The 16869-nt window shown below is 38.1% G+C and overlaps 1 protein-coding gene across 2 annotated transcripts; it reads right to left on the bottom strand.

The window, feature by feature from the left end:
* Positions 1-4237: 4237 nt before the first annotated feature.
* On the bottom strand, positions 4238-16816 carry LOC144634911 (medium-chain specific acyl-CoA dehydrogenase, mitochondrial-like). Of its 2 annotated transcripts, XR_013567281.1 has the most exons (18): positions 16692-16816; positions 16163-16195; positions 14645-14714; positions 14035-14132; positions 13511-13580; positions 13270-13370; positions 12755-12835; positions 11414-11491; positions 11199-11251; positions 10321-10423; positions 9721-9792; positions 9281-9349; positions 8372-8467; positions 7734-7826; positions 7080-7163; positions 6244-6315; positions 4534-5026; positions 4238-4503 (listed from the first exon to the last, which is right to left on the bottom strand). XR_013567281.1 is itself a non-coding variant. In XM_078493958.1 (17 exons), exons 1-17 carry the CDS (start codon positions 16737-16739, stop codon positions 4946-4948), a joined length of 1302 nt encoding a protein of 433 aa, XP_078350084.1. In that variant the 5' UTR covers positions 16740-16816; the 3' UTR covers positions 4238-4945. The 2 variants fall into 2 exon arrangements, 1 of the variants encoding a protein (XP_078350084.1); XM_078493958.1 differs by having other exon boundaries at positions 4238-5026.
* Between the last annotated feature and the right edge of the window lie 53 nt (positions 16817-16869).

The raw sequence follows: 16869 nt of genomic DNA, 5'->3' as shown, positions 1-16869 counted from the left end.
CGTTTCCTCTTAACGTTTTCGAAAAGCAAACTTAAAAAAATACGGTGACGTTAATTCGTTAGTGTTCTGTATTACACAATTCAGGTCGCTTAGAGGACTAATCCGTGGAACATATAATCGAATTCATTACCACGTGACCATTAAACAACCGATGAAAACGGACGTTAAAGGGACTGTGTCACGGGCGAGTCACGCTTTTTATTTGTTTTGCCAAATACTCGCTATGAAACTTTATGTTTGCAAAGACATTTCTTGTATGGATCTAAATGACTAAACCTTAGCTTCATTACAACCAAGCATGTCTCCCGGGCGGTATAAATGAAAGTTATAAGCAAACGTGTTTAATGAAGATGAAATTTTCAACAATGGCACGAACATGGGACAAAGAAAAGTTTTCAGTACCCCGACGGGAATCGAACTCATAGCCTCCCAGATACCGGTTGGGCGCTCTATAAACCAACTGAGCTACGAGAGACTCGTTGTGAGCTGGGCCATTTACTAGGTTGATATGTGACACGCGTCCTGCTAGGATCACCAACGTAGAAATCATCAAGTGTGATGATAACCTCCTGATGATAACCTAGTAAATATGAGTCTCTTGTAGCTCAGTTGGTTTATAGAGCGCCCAACCGGTATCTGGGAGGCCATGGGTTCGATTCCCGTCGGGGTACTTAGAACTTTTCTTTGTTCCACGTTCGTGTCATTGTTGAAAAATGCATCTTCATTATTTTCTCGACTTAAAATTTACCATTTTTATTATTTACTACAAACGTGTTTAACTTTGAAAACTGTTCAGCCTAATAGTTTTTCAAAAACCCATATCACAATCCGTTTCAATCTTCTTCACTTTTGGCCATCCGTACCTTCTTTTGTATTTAACTGCTTTGTTATTGAAATATTCATTTACTGTTTTAAGCGGTTATTTTTACATTTCACCGAATTTGGTGGCCATTTTCTTTGCTTAATTTTGGCACAGCTCATTTAACAACTGACCTTATGCATTCACGACTTTGCATCAATTTATAACCGCCATTTTTAATTTGATGAGCAGGTTTGGTGAGCAGGGCGAAATTTCATTAAAGTAGATCGTTTTTTATTCATCAAGCTAAACTTCGTTTAGTTTTATTCATGAAAATAAGATCGGTAACTTTTACCTCCGGAAATTTCATGTTCTATTTGCTCACTCTCCAATACCTTTAACTGAGATATTTTCCAATTTCCAGCTGCGTTGTTGTAAGGATTCGCTCGTGCGTGTATGATATTGTAAGAGAGTCATTGCACGACATTATCACTTACGTGGATGTTTCTTTTGTTCTAAATTTTAAGTGTCCACCTGTTCGTGGCAAGTTTATTGTTTGAAAGCACGATTAGGTTTTGAGTAGCAATCGATCAAAACCATGTGTGATATTGTTTAGGGTAAATGACTTGTATTTGCAATACCTTTATAACAAAAGGATTGTTAAAATGAGCATCCTATATTCAAGCGTAAAGGGTTTCTTTTTAGAAGTAACACTTTGTTCATTGCCATGTGTGAAACTACAAGATACATGCATGTTAAGTTGACAGTTTAGCAAACAAATGATCGATTGACACTCAAGCTCGATGATTTTCACATTGTGCATGGAGGCGTGAGAAACTAGCCTCTTGTTGACCTTTTTTCTTAAAAGTTAAATTGTTATAGCTTTCCATTAACGGATTGTTTGATACTTGATATATTTAAATTTAAGATTAGAAAAGAAAAGAATAGAGCCATTTTAATCGGTACATTGGGCTACACGCTATGCGCTCTTTCCACAGTTAATTCAACTTTCCCGCAAAGCTAAGAAAACTTCAGTGCCTTGGACTAGTTAACTGACCGTATAAGACCTTTCATGCGCACCTCATCAAATCTTCGTAAACTAATTTTTGTCGCTAAGTATCAATTCCTTTTTGTTCCTAGTGTCTTCAGTTAGTTGTAAAGCTAAACCGTGACAATTAATGATTGATCTGAAGTTATTAAGTTATTGTTATTACAACTTTTAAGTTGTTAAAATAGTTCTTAAAAGAACTATTTTCGTTCGGTAACCCGGTGGCATTTCTTTCACCAGGAGTGCTTCATCTTGTTGGCACTACTGTGAGTAATAAAATTGCACTCTTAAAAACAGGAATTTCTAACTGGCCATCGCAACCAGAAGATTCGTGAACCTGTCTGAATGGAAACGCACCTGTAGTTGCCGAGCATTTTAAGTTTTAATTAACCAAACGTTCTTGTTTTTTGTCAATCTATGCCATACTTGTCTTCAGAATCTTAGGTTATGTAGGCTTCTTTACTCTTTAGTAATAAATGGAAAACTTTTGAATATTGTAAGGTTTCTCACTAAAATGGAATTTTTATAATCAAGCAAAATATATAATGTGATGGACAGTAGCACGCAATGGCAGCAGATTTGTTCGCCCATTGTATGTCATTTCTTCAGGGCCGTACCTAGCGGGGGGGCAAGGGGGGCAGTTGCCCCCGCCAGAAAAACTTAATTTCTAACATAGTGTTTGCTTTAGCTGGGCTTTATCTTGTAGCTATATTGGAGTTTGCCCCCGCAGCGGAGTTTAGCGGAGTTTGCCCCCGCAGCGGAGTTTAGCGGAGTTTGCCCCCGCAGACAAAAAATCCTAGGCACGGCCCTGTTCTTTCAATATAGACCGTTTTTTTGTAAATTCTCTTTTCCGTCGAGGTCATGTGAGCTGGTTGTTGATAAATGACGTTGGAGTCTCCCTTTGATCGGCGAAACAGCCGTGCCCCAGCTAAAGCCTGGTTTTCATACATAGTATGACCCCGTTCACTTCATACAACTACCGTTGGGTTTTAAAAATGTTGTCGCACTAGCGGGAAGGATGCCCCCCCCCCCCCCAAAAAAAACCCCTAATGCTAATCTCTTTCAATAATATCATGACATGTTTACTAACTTCTGATCAGTGCTGTACAGTGAACACAATGGACGCATTTATTGTAACTTATCAGAATCAGTTTTTGTTTCATTTTCTTTTTTTCATTTATCCCATCAGACATTTCGAATGGGCTTATCACCGGGTTAGCTTCATTAAGACAGTAAAGATAGAGGACTCCAATCGGTGCTCATTGGTCGAAGGCCTCGCGATAGAGCAAACGTACGGTTATCCGATCATTGAAAACTTAATATCATAATATTACCCATCCCGAGTGTGTAGTATCGCTGTATATTTGAATCTTGCAGTATTTTAGCGAGAACGTTGGGCCAGTTAAAATACAAATGACGACTTAAAATTTACAGTCATACTACACTTAAATGTCTAACAATAACATATATTATCCAATGTTGTCAACGTTGTCTCCGGCGCGGTCAGGAGGAATAAGGACTACACGGAACCTGTTAAACCGGTCTTGTTGAGTACAAATATCGTGAGATATCTGTACTCCACTAAGGCGAGTTAGACAATCGAGCGATAGTGTAAGGAGAAATTAGAAATTGGTCACCATCGGGAACAAAGGTTTTTACGAAAAGATTTCAATTATCCTGTAGATGGTAATTGACGTTTCATAATTACAGGATTAAACCTTATTATGCTAAGTCCGGATTTTTCCGGGATTTGGAGGAATGGCCATTCAACCACTTGTGACGTCACCAATTTATACGTCACCAGATTCTTGTGATGTGCAACTAATAGAGGTTAGATAGATTTTTCCACAGGACTGTCCATTTTAAATATCGACTGCATTCTGACAGAGCTAATCGAAAAAAAAAACGTGATCAGTTTTTGGTGTAAAATTGGTGCTAAAACAGGCCAATATACCCGTACTTGATCATGGTCTCCTTTTCAGCCGTTTCCATTGATAAAGATCAAAACTTTTCAGGCCAGTAGAAGGGATGCACAGGGTAAAAGATAGAGAGAATAAGAAAGCAGATAAAAACGAAAAGGAAAGGAGCAAGGAAAATGATCGGAACGGTTCAGCAAAAAAAAATTTTAACTCAAGCATGCGCCAAAGTAAAATATTGTGCATTTTTAAATGAAAACTTGCTCAAAATCTTACTGCAGTGCGAGAAAGTGCATTTCTAGCAAAGTTTAGAGAAATTTAGCACCGTAGCGCTAAAAACTCGATTTAACTTTTAAAAAAGTGTTTTTGGAGTAATTTCAGCATATTCAGTAAGGGTTAAAGAATGTCAGGGCGAAATATTTGTGAGCAATAACAAACACAAAGCCTGTTCGCAGGCTAAACACACAGACAATTTTATAACCTGGTCGATTTATTTGGAATGTTATAGCATTGAAGCTGTATAGCATTGCTGTCAAAAAGCAACAAATTTAACAAAGAAGGGTAAAGAGAACTTAAAATAAAGAAGTTCAATACCACCCCTAAAGGCGCGTAAAAAACGTCCACAACGCCGGTCTACTGTTAATATTTACAATGGTACGATCCATTCACGGCGCTTTGTCACGCTTATTAAGGAGACTCTTTTGTCACGCTACCTGGAGTCACTTTCTGCAATATATATACTAAGTCTCTTTCAATTTTAAGGAAACAACAAAAGAACAATTTTTGGGACTATTCAAGCTAAAACATGGTGAATAATTCTCAAAAAAAATGTTCTCTGTTCATTATATTGTCAAAACTTCGACACTAACGTCATTATACCTCCTTTCATAATAACATGACTTCGCGACTTAATAGAAAAGGCATTCGCTACGAAACATTTAATTTGTTCAACTTGAAGCGCTGCTATACAAATCTAAATAATGCATCATTCCACAGTCTGAAACTGTTTCAGTAGAGAAGCCCTACCTCCAGTGGATAATTCGTTCAAATTAAAGAAATTAAGTTTAAAAGAATAGCGATAAGGGCGAATGCAACTCTGTGAGTTAGGTTTGTTTACGGTATTTCGATGAAAATAATTGTGGCGATGTCTCAAAGAGAGATAATACTTCAGTTAACTTATTTCTACATTACAGTCATCTTGGCTTTTTCAATGAGTTCTCGTCCGATGATCATTCTTTGTATCTGTGCCGTACCTTCATAAATCTGCAAAAGATTAAAAAAACGTTACTGATATCAAATAGTGTAATAGTTGGCTAGTTTTGTAAGCCCCTCCAGGCATAGGTCTGCCCACAAACATTTTCCACTATGCAAATCTGTGCTTGTGCCAATTGTTGGGTGTACAAAACAAACATGCACTTTAAGAAGTATCCTTGTACCTGATAGGGCGTTACTTTGACTGAAATGTTTAACAGTACCTTTTTCTGCGCGAAGTTCTCTCAAAGCAATTATATGGAATGAGAAAAGAACTGTTGACAGTAAAATGCGCCCGGAATGGGTATTTAAAACTCACTACGCGGCATTACGTTGCTTGTCTATACTGTAGGGAATAGACCAATTTTTGTTCAAATAAGACTCACCCCCGATGGAGAGTGCATTGTTGCACTTGACTAATTGGGTATTACAGTCGAAGCTCTCGTAAGCGGACACCCTCGGGACGCGAAAAAAGTGTCCGTAACTGGAGCTGGCCGCTTACGAGAATGGTTCTCGTTAGCGGCCACTAGAGGTGTAAGGGACAAATGGCCGCTTAAGGGAGCCTGCCCAGCCAACAATAACCGGACGGACGTGGATGACGAAAAAACAAGCACTGAAATATGGTACTGTAATTACTGTAAAATCATTATGACGAACGGTGATGTGAAGTTCATTGATAAAAATAAGATAAAGAGGTTGTAAATAGGATTTTTGGGGGGTTGTCCGCTTACGGGAGCTTAAAAACAAAGAAAAAGTCTAAATCGTAATCTCTGAACGTGTCCGCGGCCGCTTACGGGAATGTCCGCTTACGAGAATGTAAAAATACAGTGTTTATATGGGAGTTAAAACGGGGTTTGCAACAAGGCGGCCGTAAGTAGAGCTGTCCGCTTACGAGAGTGTCCGTTCAGAGAGCTTCGACTGCATAGAGAATACAACGCATACGGATTCTTAAACCACTGAACAGCCGAGGTAACAAGTACTAACTGATAGCGGACTCCTGTCTCGGATGCTAGAGAAGAGTGAGCCCGCAAATTTGCTAAGCAACTGAGCGCGTCATGATGACGTGACACTCGTGAGTTCCCGCGTTATTCTTTGATTGGATAATAAATCTCGGAAACTTTACGAGTGTTTCAACGACGGACGATTTTCAAAGATTGCACTTGTTTCCCCGACTGTGAGAAAAAAAATAACAAACATGGAAAGAAGTTTCACCCTGAAGGCTCACTCACCTGGAAGATTTTAGCGTCTCTCATCAGTTTTTCAACTGGGTACTCGGAGTTAAATCCATTCCCGCCGAAAATCTGCAAACGAAAGAACAAATCTTACTGACAAAAGGTGACAAAAAATATCACAGCAGACTTATATTAAAACATGATACAGGATCAGCTTTTGCGAAACTGCTCGGCGATACAAAACTGTGACATGTCTAAGCACTGTTGAATGTACTAGCATGCTGAAAAAAAAAATATAAAACGCTTTATCGCACGATGTATAAGCAAATAAGAGCGTGAATGAACAAGGGCTACACGGGCGTAATCCTCACCCGTTAGAGGGTAACAAAGTTACTATTCAAGGGCTGAATTTCGGGTTAAGCAATGGACTTGTAATAAACAAACTATTCACTGGAAAAGCCGGCTGAGTTAAAAGTGTTGTGACCCTCTGTTTTACTCAGATTGACGCATACTGAAGCTTTTAACAGTTAAAAATGATCGAATCAGTTGTTATTCTAAATAAAAGTATAAAAAAGTTTCAAAATCTTTTTTGAAAGCTACCGTAGATTACAATATTATGCGCCGGGCTTATTTTTGTTCATAAAAGCTTTTCGAACTTCCATTTGAAATATAAAGGTACACTCTAAAACACTGCATGGTACTAAAACTTAAAACATAACGACATCAAACACAAACAAGCTTTACAGTTTCTGAGCTGATTGCAACGACTCAAAATGCTAAACAAGGATTGCAGTGGGAAAGGTTAGTAGCTGGAAGAAATGACAGAGCTAAATTTATTTATGGGAGAGAAGAGGGTCTTTTCGACTGTATTTCGAAAGTGTATTGTTTATTACCTGAACAGCATCTGTGGCACATTTATTGGCAACATCTGCAGCCAGGCACTTGGCTATAGAGGCGAAATACGTGTTACGGCGGCCCTAAGAACACAAAAAAGGGTAAGTTATCGTGTGCACTTTAAATAAATGTATTCTCTAACAAACTGGAATTTGGAATTGTTGGTTTTTGTGAAAGAAGGAAAGCCCAAGTACCGGGAGAAAAAACCCTCGGAGCAAGGACGAGAAAAACCAACAAACAAACTGAACCCACATATGGCACCTGACCGAAAACACAAGGCCGGGCTACATTGGTGGGAAACAAGCGCTAGATTAGTTAGATTTGGCGATACTACGACAAGCCAAGAAAAGAAAACCACACAAATGATGGCTATGACAACTATTAAATAAAAAAAATTATACGCGATCATGAACATGGAGCAAATGGTTAAACAAAATACCCCAGCCCATCCAAGCGCCCTTAAGACGAGGTTGGGCAATATCTCCCAGTTTATGCTTCATACACATTTACAATTGGTGATTTATACGGAAGACAAAATTTCTAAACTTCACTCTAGCACCGCTGCAGTGCTTCATGAAACAAACAGAAGACAACCTGTTGTTGTAGCCTTATTTGGGCCGTCACGCTACGCTTAGTCACGCAAAGCTACTCACCTGGTCAACTTCCCATGCAGAGCGTTGCGTTGCCAAGCGAGCAGTCTCGATACCAACCGCCATGTCAGCTAACATGAAGTTCACTGCCTGGTGCTAGTGTTCACAATAAAACAAAACAGTTAGTTTGTGCTCAGGGATCGCGTTTACAAGTTTACATCATCAATGGCCTAGTCCACTCCACTTTGAAAAATAAAGTGGCTAAAGACGGAATCCATCAGGAAATCGAGTAATATTGATTGTAGTTGGACAAAAATCGAGTACCAGAGTCATTTAAATCCTATTGCGTTTTTCTACCCTTTTGAAAAGCTAAAGATGTTAGTAATTATCCGTCATAACACCAGTAACAATTCTTAATCAGAGCTTGTAAAATGAATTTCAACGTCAGTCACAAGAACGATGTAAACTTTAGGGAAAATTGCATGTGTAGCTATTTTGCAAAATCGCCTTTTAGTGATTCAGTGGAACTTCGAAATTTGTTTCCGATGTTTGATGTTGTAAAAAATAATTTCCTTTGGAAAGATATATGAAACAGCAACACAGAAGTTTACAATTTGATGTAAATAATTATGGTAGGGCATAAATTATTTTAATTAATACTCGAAGTCTTGGCGATTTTGTCTTAAATTTTATCAGCATACCTGTGCAATGAGTTTGCCCATCGTTTTTCGCTCCAATGAATACTTGAGGGCCTCTTCCAATGCTCTCTGTGCCAGTCCAACAGCACCAGATGCAACCTAATCAATGGAGAACCGCTGTTATAACAACTACACTAACATGCTACTCTACGTTACATAGTTACTACCTGAGACAACTAACATCTTACTTTAAAGCTGTTACAAGCCCTAAAGAAAAAAAAAATGTGCTTTTCGACAAATACGCATCAAGTCAAGGAGAAATGAGTAGCGCCGCTGAATATTTGAGCAATAAAGCAAAAATTAAGTTACCAAAAAGACCTCATACCATGGGCACAGTTTTACCCAATCGAAATTTTAGCTCTTAAGCTGACCCCACGAGAGAAAAACGAATTTGAAGTTAAACAGTAAACAGTAAACATGTTTTATTCAAGATAAAAGAAAAAATAAATACTTAACAATATAAAAAATAGATCCTGAAAAGGGAAACACGAGGTTGGCCCTAAAACGTTTCCCTTACTAAAAAGGTTACCAAGTACTCCGTATTTTGGTTAAAATGGACGTTTCACGTCAGTTCAGGGCAAACCAACACGCGTTTAAAGCTTTTCTCACCAGGTTTGACATCAACTTTCTCAAGAATGGTTCAGAATTTAATAGCGGGGTCAATTAGAGAAATGAATTACAGTGAGATGTTTTAAGCAGTATACAAAATGTTACTGTGCTATGAGTAGATTTTTGCCTTTTCTGAAACTAACTTGACGTCAGCGGACATCAATGAAAGGGAGTGGGGGTGTTTAGAGGCGTGTCCAAAATCTAGGCTTTGTAAAACAAAGTCAGCTGTCTCATGAACATTAGGGAAGTCTTACTTGACTTAACTTGAGCAAACTACAGTTTACAAGTAAACAAAATCCTTACTGGAGGTCTCGTCTTGTCAAATGCTCCCATAGCAATCTTAAAACCAATGCCCTCTGAACCAAGAACGTTCTAACAAAAGAAACAAAATTATAGTCATCAGTAACGAAGGTATCACACCTGTGAAAGGCTCTTTCTAAAAAGGACTGAGGCAGGTAAAACAATATACACTGGAAACATTGAGATTCTCGGGAAACAAATTTAAATTAACTGGTTTCCCAGAGACTATTCATTAAGTGATTCGTTATATAAAACAATGAAGACTTTGAAAAATGGCGGTTGTGGGTCAACATTCGCGGGTAACATTGCACTGTTACCCTATGACATCAAAGACTTTGTAATGTTTCCCGCACAAAGACTTTTGGAGAAAACTAGCTTTTTCAAAGACCACTCCCTACAAAGGATTGGTAGTATAATGCACAGTCAACAAAAGCATAGCAGACCTCTTTAGGTACAACAACATCTTCAAATGTTATACCACGTGTATCAGAAGCTCTCTGGCCCATGTTCCATTCCTACAAGACACAAAAAGCAATTCTTGATAACATGGATACATGTACTTCAAACTTCTTTAAATTAGAAGCATCAAGTTATGAAATGAAACGTTGCATTTCAGTTTTACCTAAAACACTCCAAAAGAACAAATGCCAACCTACATGATTGTACACCGTACTGACAAGCATCTCACGTGTGTATTTGTAAAAGTAAGGGTAAAGTCTGTGTCAAGCCAAGTGGCCCATGCAGCCAGAGCTTATCCCAGTTTTCGTAGCATTAAGCGACTAGTAGTTTTTCTACTTCCCCCTGGATGGGATGCTAGTCCATCGCAGGGTTCCCCCCCCCCCATACTACATTCGCTGGTACCCATTTACACACCTGGGTGGGGAGAGGCACAATGAGGGGAAAGTGTATTTGTAAAAAAGGTGTTGAAATTGTAGTAAGCATTGTGAAATAACTTAGGAGCTTCTAAATATAACTACAAAATTTTCAGCGGTAGATGTAACTGCTACTCAACATTATAAGTAGGTTGTAAGAACCCTTCATACCTTTCTTCCTACAGTTACTCCAGGTGAGTTCCTATCCACAATGAACCCTGTGAATCCTTTGCCAGCTGGAGCATCAGGATCAGTGCGTGCCAGTACAAAATACCTGAAAACACAAACAACTAATTTCAACAAATCCATGCTACCATTTTTGCATCTGAATACTCTCCACCCCTTTGGCTTTTGTTTCATCAGAGAACTTGAAGACACAAGCTGCGTGAGTTTCAAGGATTTTTGTGATCTTGTCACATAACTTACCAAATACGGTCATGGCTATCAAAAGTGAAGGCAACCTCCAATTAGCCATGTTCGAAACGGCAGGGGACTGGGTACGAATCGTTGATTGAAATAAACCCTGTCATGTGAAAGAGCATCCAAAAATAGTTATTTAAAAAATTTGATTGTTAATGGTTTAACGCTTTGGTGGTTCACTTTTAGAATCAAAATAAGGGCTAGTACGGATTGGAGGGACAGCTGTCCTCCGCATATCTCTCTTATTTTCGATTTTTGGTGCCTGCGGCGTTTAAACAAACTTCATTTGGCTAAGTTGGTGCTCCGGTGCATTTTTCAATTCATTCTCCAGTCCCTACTCGTTTCGAACATGGCTAATAGAACAAACATGGCCAAAAACAAACTTCAGGAAACTAAGGAAGCCCAAGATGTAAGGGATTGAAGTCATCCATAGTAACCATTATGTAGTTGAGGGTCTCCCTCCTTAATGACAACTACCACTAGAAAGCACAAACTTGTGGGAAATTTAGAAGGTGTACAGGCCAGAAAAGAGAATGTTTTCCTTGCTACATCCTTGTGAGAGGCTAACAAATAATAGCATAGCACAGGCTGTATACATGTACAGTGACCATGCAGACTGAGGTACTCACCAATTAGCAACACCTCCATTAGTTATCCACATCTTCTGTCCATTTATTACATACTGCAGTCAATAAAAAAATAATTAATGTATCTCTTAAATATTTGCCAAGCATGTAAACAAACTGTTTCTCTGATCACAAAGTCATCTAATAATAAGTACTTTAATGGAGTTAGCCCAGGTATAAAATCAATGTGAGTGCTTGTAATTAAAATGTTTTCTTACTTCATCTCCTTTCTTTACAGCTTTGGTTTTAATTCCTGCCACATCAGACCCTGCACCTGGCTCTGTCACACAATATGCCTGCAAAGTACACGTGTAACACAATCTCAATACTACATGCACCTGGCTCTGTCACACAATATGCCTGCAAAGTAACACAATCTCAATACTACATGCACCTGGCTCTGTCACACAATATGCCTGCAAAGTACATGTGTAACACAATCTCAATAGTGAAGAAATTATTCAACATGACACGAGCGTGGGACAAAGAAAAAATCTGAGTCCCCGACGGGAATCGAACCCATGGCCTCCCAGATACCAGTTGGGCGCTCTAACCAACTGAGCTACGAGAATAATAATAATTTTTTTCTTTGTCCCACGCTCGTGTCATTTCTTCACTATTTATCACCGAGCTTGAAATTTACCATCTTTATTATTTACTACACATTTGATGAACAAAAAAAAAAAAATATTTTTATTTGTGCCCAATACTTCAACATTGCTGATCCTAGCAGTATGCAGGACGCGTGTCATATATCAACCTAGTAAATGGCCCAGCTCACAACGAGTCTCCCGTAGCTCAGTCGGTTAGAGCGCCCAACCGGTATCTGGGAGGCCATGGGTTCGATTCCCGTCGGGGACTCAGATTTTTTCTTTGTCCCACGCTCGTGTCATGTTGAATAATTTCTTCACTATTTATCACCGAGCTTGAAATTTACCATCTTTATTATTTACTACAATCTCAATACTACATGCACCTGGCTCTGTCACACAATAATTGCCTGCAAAGTAACACAATCTCAATACTACATGCACCTGGCTCTGTCACACAATATGCCTGCAAAGTATTGTAACACAATCTCAATACTACATGCACCTCGCTCTGTCACACAATATGCCTGTAAAGTAACACAATTTCACTACTACATGCACCTGGCTCTGTCACACAATATGCCTGCAAAGTAACACAATCTCAATACTACATGCACCCGGCTCTGTCACACAATATGCCTGCAAAGTAACACAATTTCACTACTACATGCACCTGGCTCTGTCACACAATATGCCTACAAAGTAACACAATCTCAATACTACATACACATGGCTCTGTCGCACAAAATATTTGCCTACAAAGTAACACAATCTCAATACTACATGCACCTGGCTCTGTCACACAATATATTATGCCTACAAAGTAACACAATCTCAATACTATATGCACCTCGTTCTGTCACAAACTACCTATCATTAATTTCCTTAAATTTAAAAGGGTATATAATAAGAAATTCTGGATAAAAAAATTAAGGTTAAGTTTAAGGTAGATTCAGAGTTAATACGTACAGCCATTAAAGGTTCCTCTACCATACGACCAAGGTATTTCTTTTTCTGCTCCTTGTTACCAGCCAAGATAACTGGCATTTCCTATGGGAAAGAAAAGTAAAGGTCAAGTTATTTAACAAGTTGTAAACTTGAGGTTAAAATTTATGTAATTTAACTAAGTTAACAACTAGTTTGCTCAGTGGTTGGTGTGGCATTAGCCTTCTATTCACTGGCAAACTTTGCAGTGTGCTAGCGGGCCTTTAAAATTCTGCCATTTGCCAGTGTTGTGTTACTGTTCCGGGCCTGTTGTCATGGGCATTTCCAATGCTTGTGGGGTCAGCGGTATTTTGATGCATTTCACGTGGGGGCCTTTGCATGTGCTCATAGTTTCACTCCACTCAGCATAAATGGAGAGCAGAGAGAGCTTTTATTTAAAACTAGACTTTGCAGACTTGACATTAATTTGAGCCTAATGCTAAGTACACATTACAGACTGTATGCATTGCAGGTAAAGAATATATTGAAACAAGACTTACTGCCAAAGAGTTACCCTCAATAGCTACTTGAATACCAGTACAACCATACGCAAGTTCTTCTGTTATTACACATCCATCAAGAACACCCAGGCCAGGTCCCCCTGTAGAATGGGAAAAAAGGGGGAAACATGGCTTACATCTTACACTGTGATAAGAAATGCAAACAGACTCCAGTGGGTGTAAACAATAAGCAATGACAGTGTTAGCAACAAATGAACAAACAAGTTGGTTTCTAACTCACCGAACTCCTCAGGAATATGTCCATTGACCAGCCCAAGAGCATGCGCTTTCTTGATTATCTCCCATGGATACTACAAGTAGTAACAGTATACATGTACTTGTTAGTATACACGTACATGTACTAATATGTTCTGGTATGTACATTGTAAATTTCAAGAATTATATGTCTGGAGGTGAATAGCAAAAGTTTTAAGAGCCTGTATATTGTTCAACATAAGTACAGTGTAAAATTGCCATAATTGTATGAAATGTCATGCTCTGTATCTTTAATATTGTGCAGCTAGTACAGAATGCCTACGATATCGCCGACGATGAATGATCTACTGTACAAGAACCACCACCAGCTGCAATGTAACATCGATTTCAAAACAGACTTTCCAATTCCAATACACTGAGAAATTTAACCCCTCATACACTGTAACTATTGATTTTTAAACAGATTATTTCTCTACACTGAGAAATTTAATCACTTACATGTATGTACTGATAAGCAGTTAGAATTGTTGTAAATAAAAACCACCTTACCTCACCAGTCTGATCATGATGAGCAGCCACTGGTAGAATTTCCTCACGGCTGAATCTTCTAGCCATCTCTTGAAGTTGCTGCAGCTCTTCAGAAAATTCTTAATAAATGGAGATCAAATTTGAATTTCAATTTAAAACAGATTTTGTGCTTGTGTCTTTGAGATCCCAGTAGTAAGTAGCTATTGTACCACTGTACAGTTTACATGAACTGAGCTAAACTTTTTCTTTCTTATTTAAATATTGTTACAAAATTGCTTGCCCCTGCTACTAATAAAAACGACTAATCGAGGCAGGGGCAAGGGTTAAAATAAAAAAAGGATTACACACTTTGACAAAAAAAAAAATAACTAATTAATAATTATTGAAAAGTAAACTATACATGTAATAAATACACATACACATATCTTGAGCCCGAGTTCCAAATGAATGCTGATTGAGTTCTTACATTTATTTGCAATAAGCGTACATGTACATTGACCAAGTTATGAAAAAATGTGCCAATTGGCAATCTTAGGGGCTTAAGGATTAAAATTATTTAATGAACTAAACAAATCCTACAATCCATGTAATGGTACCAATAAAAAACAAAACAAATAACTGATTTATTTACCAAATGAAAGGCCAGAATTGAATGAAGATGCCTCAAGCTTAATGGAGGCTTCTGAACTGAACTTTGCTCTCTAGAATAAGAATAAAAAAGGAAATTACTAAATATTATAATAAAATAATACTTTGATCCAATTTTTTAATTTAACAAAGTTGTTGTCTGCAATCTGAACCATTAAAGTACATGTACTTATCAAGGAAAACATGGAATATGATATGAAATATCATAAGGGGTGGTGAATGGTCCTTCAGAAAAGGCAAGTTTCACAGAATTTTAGCCAAATTTCAGCGGTCTAGTTGTCTCAAATTTTTCTTTGATGCGTTCTTGTAGCCTTGATTTCTTTTGCAAGGCTAAAAAGGTCTTGGGCTCGCAGAAAAGACATCAATCTTGTCATCTCGCAAAGTCTCCCATTTACCATTTTACACCCCTATCATATAATACCGTATTTTCTCAAATAAACACCCCCGGCATTTATTTTAAACTTGGCTTAGTGAACCCGGCGTTTATTTGAAGCCGGCGTTTAATCGGGGCCCGGCGTTTATTAACGAACTGCAATTTTCTGCCAATTTTTTCAGATTAATTTATTGTTACCGATCTTCGAGACCAAGGGGCAGTTTGTCAAGGCGGGACGATTTTTCTCTTCGTTCAGCTCTGAAAAAGTGTCCTTGGGTATCCAAAGGTGATTATTTCCCAAAGGTGCACTATTACGGATTGGATAGCTTATGTTGCAATCGAGATTTGTGACAAACAGAATATATTTGCTTGTTAGCTTGACCTCAAATAAACGCCGGGACCTCGAACAAACGCCCCCGGCGTTTATTTAAAACTAGCAATTTTGACCCGGCGTTTTTACGAGGCCGGCGTTTAATCGGGGTCTGGCATTTAGTCGCGAAAATACGGTACACATATCCCCTATCCCACTACTCCCTTAGAAACATTTTTTTCCATTTCAAAAAAAAAACAATACATCTCTTATAACACAACTTAATGAATTTGGTGGTTAGATAATGAGTTCCACTAAAACACACCTCAGAATACCATGTAAAAAAGGACAGACTAATAGTTGTACTTCTATTACTCACAGCACAAAACTAGCATGAGTTGTTGACCTAATGACAGTGCTCTATAAATTTATAGCTAAAAATGTTAAATGTTGTTCAAAAGCACCGACAGCTGACAGAAACTAGCACAGTGCGTTCAAAACGAGTGACAAAGTGACATCAGAAACTCCCTCACCAAATGAGAATTCACATTTTTGATACAAAATAATTGAAATAAACCAATGATTTTATTTTCTCTTTCTCACAGTATTTTCCTAAAGAAAGAAAAAAACATTTCTGTGCTTCTGGTGACATAAAGAAACACTCGTGAAAGTTTGGGATAAAAAAGCTGTGGAAAGACTCGCTTGCGACTTATGCTCCCACAGCATTTCTTGATCTCCCAAACTTCAACTCATGTTTCAATGACTTGATAGAAACACAGAATATGTTTATTTGCACTAGTCAAATATCAACACTTTACCAAAGCTGTAACTCCAGCAGAAGCAATCCCCTTCTGTAAGAAAGGTAAAAATCATAAAACATTTTGAGAAGAGTAATTGCAATGAATGAATTCAATTTACACATATAAATTATTGGTTAACTTTGTACAAAAACAACAACAACAATTTATTTAAACACAGGGTTAATATTTTGCCGAAACTTTGTTAATTGACCTGTGTACAACGTCAGCTAAATCTCTTGTTATGTAATATCAATTTCAAGTCACGCAACCAGTCTTTACGTTCGTTTGACTTTCAGCGGCAAACTGGCCTCGATTTTCGACCAAATAGGTTAACTACATCTCATATCTATAAAATAAGCCTAATTACATGTAAATATATATATTTTTCTTAAGCCTAGCCTTATGGAGGCTATTATAAGCTTACACATGCGTAAGCTCACAGCACACCACTTGAATCAAAACACGAAATTGTTTCTAGTCTGTATGAAACTGCGTTTCTAATTTAAATTTCAAACCTAGAACTTATATTTTACACTTACTACCTTACCTGAAGCCCAAGGCCAACATTTCGCCGCAAAAAGCTCAAACAAGCCATATTCTTTGACGTTGACAAAGACAAGTGAACAAAGTTCAAAGTGTAATGGCCGTGTAATCTCGTTCCACAAATCACTGGGAACGAGAAACCAAACAACTGAGCATAGACTGGTACTGAATTTGCGGTACAC

This window comes from Oculina patagonica, chromosome 1, assembly GCF_052425735.1.
Source record: "Oculina patagonica isolate OP01 chromosome 1, crgOcupat, whole genome shotgun sequence".
Classification (NCBI taxonomy): Eukaryota; Metazoa; Cnidaria; class Anthozoa; order Scleractinia; family Oculinidae; genus Oculina; species Oculina patagonica.
Note: the sequence above shows the minus strand (reverse complement) of the source record. Positions and strands in the feature narration are given on the sequence as shown.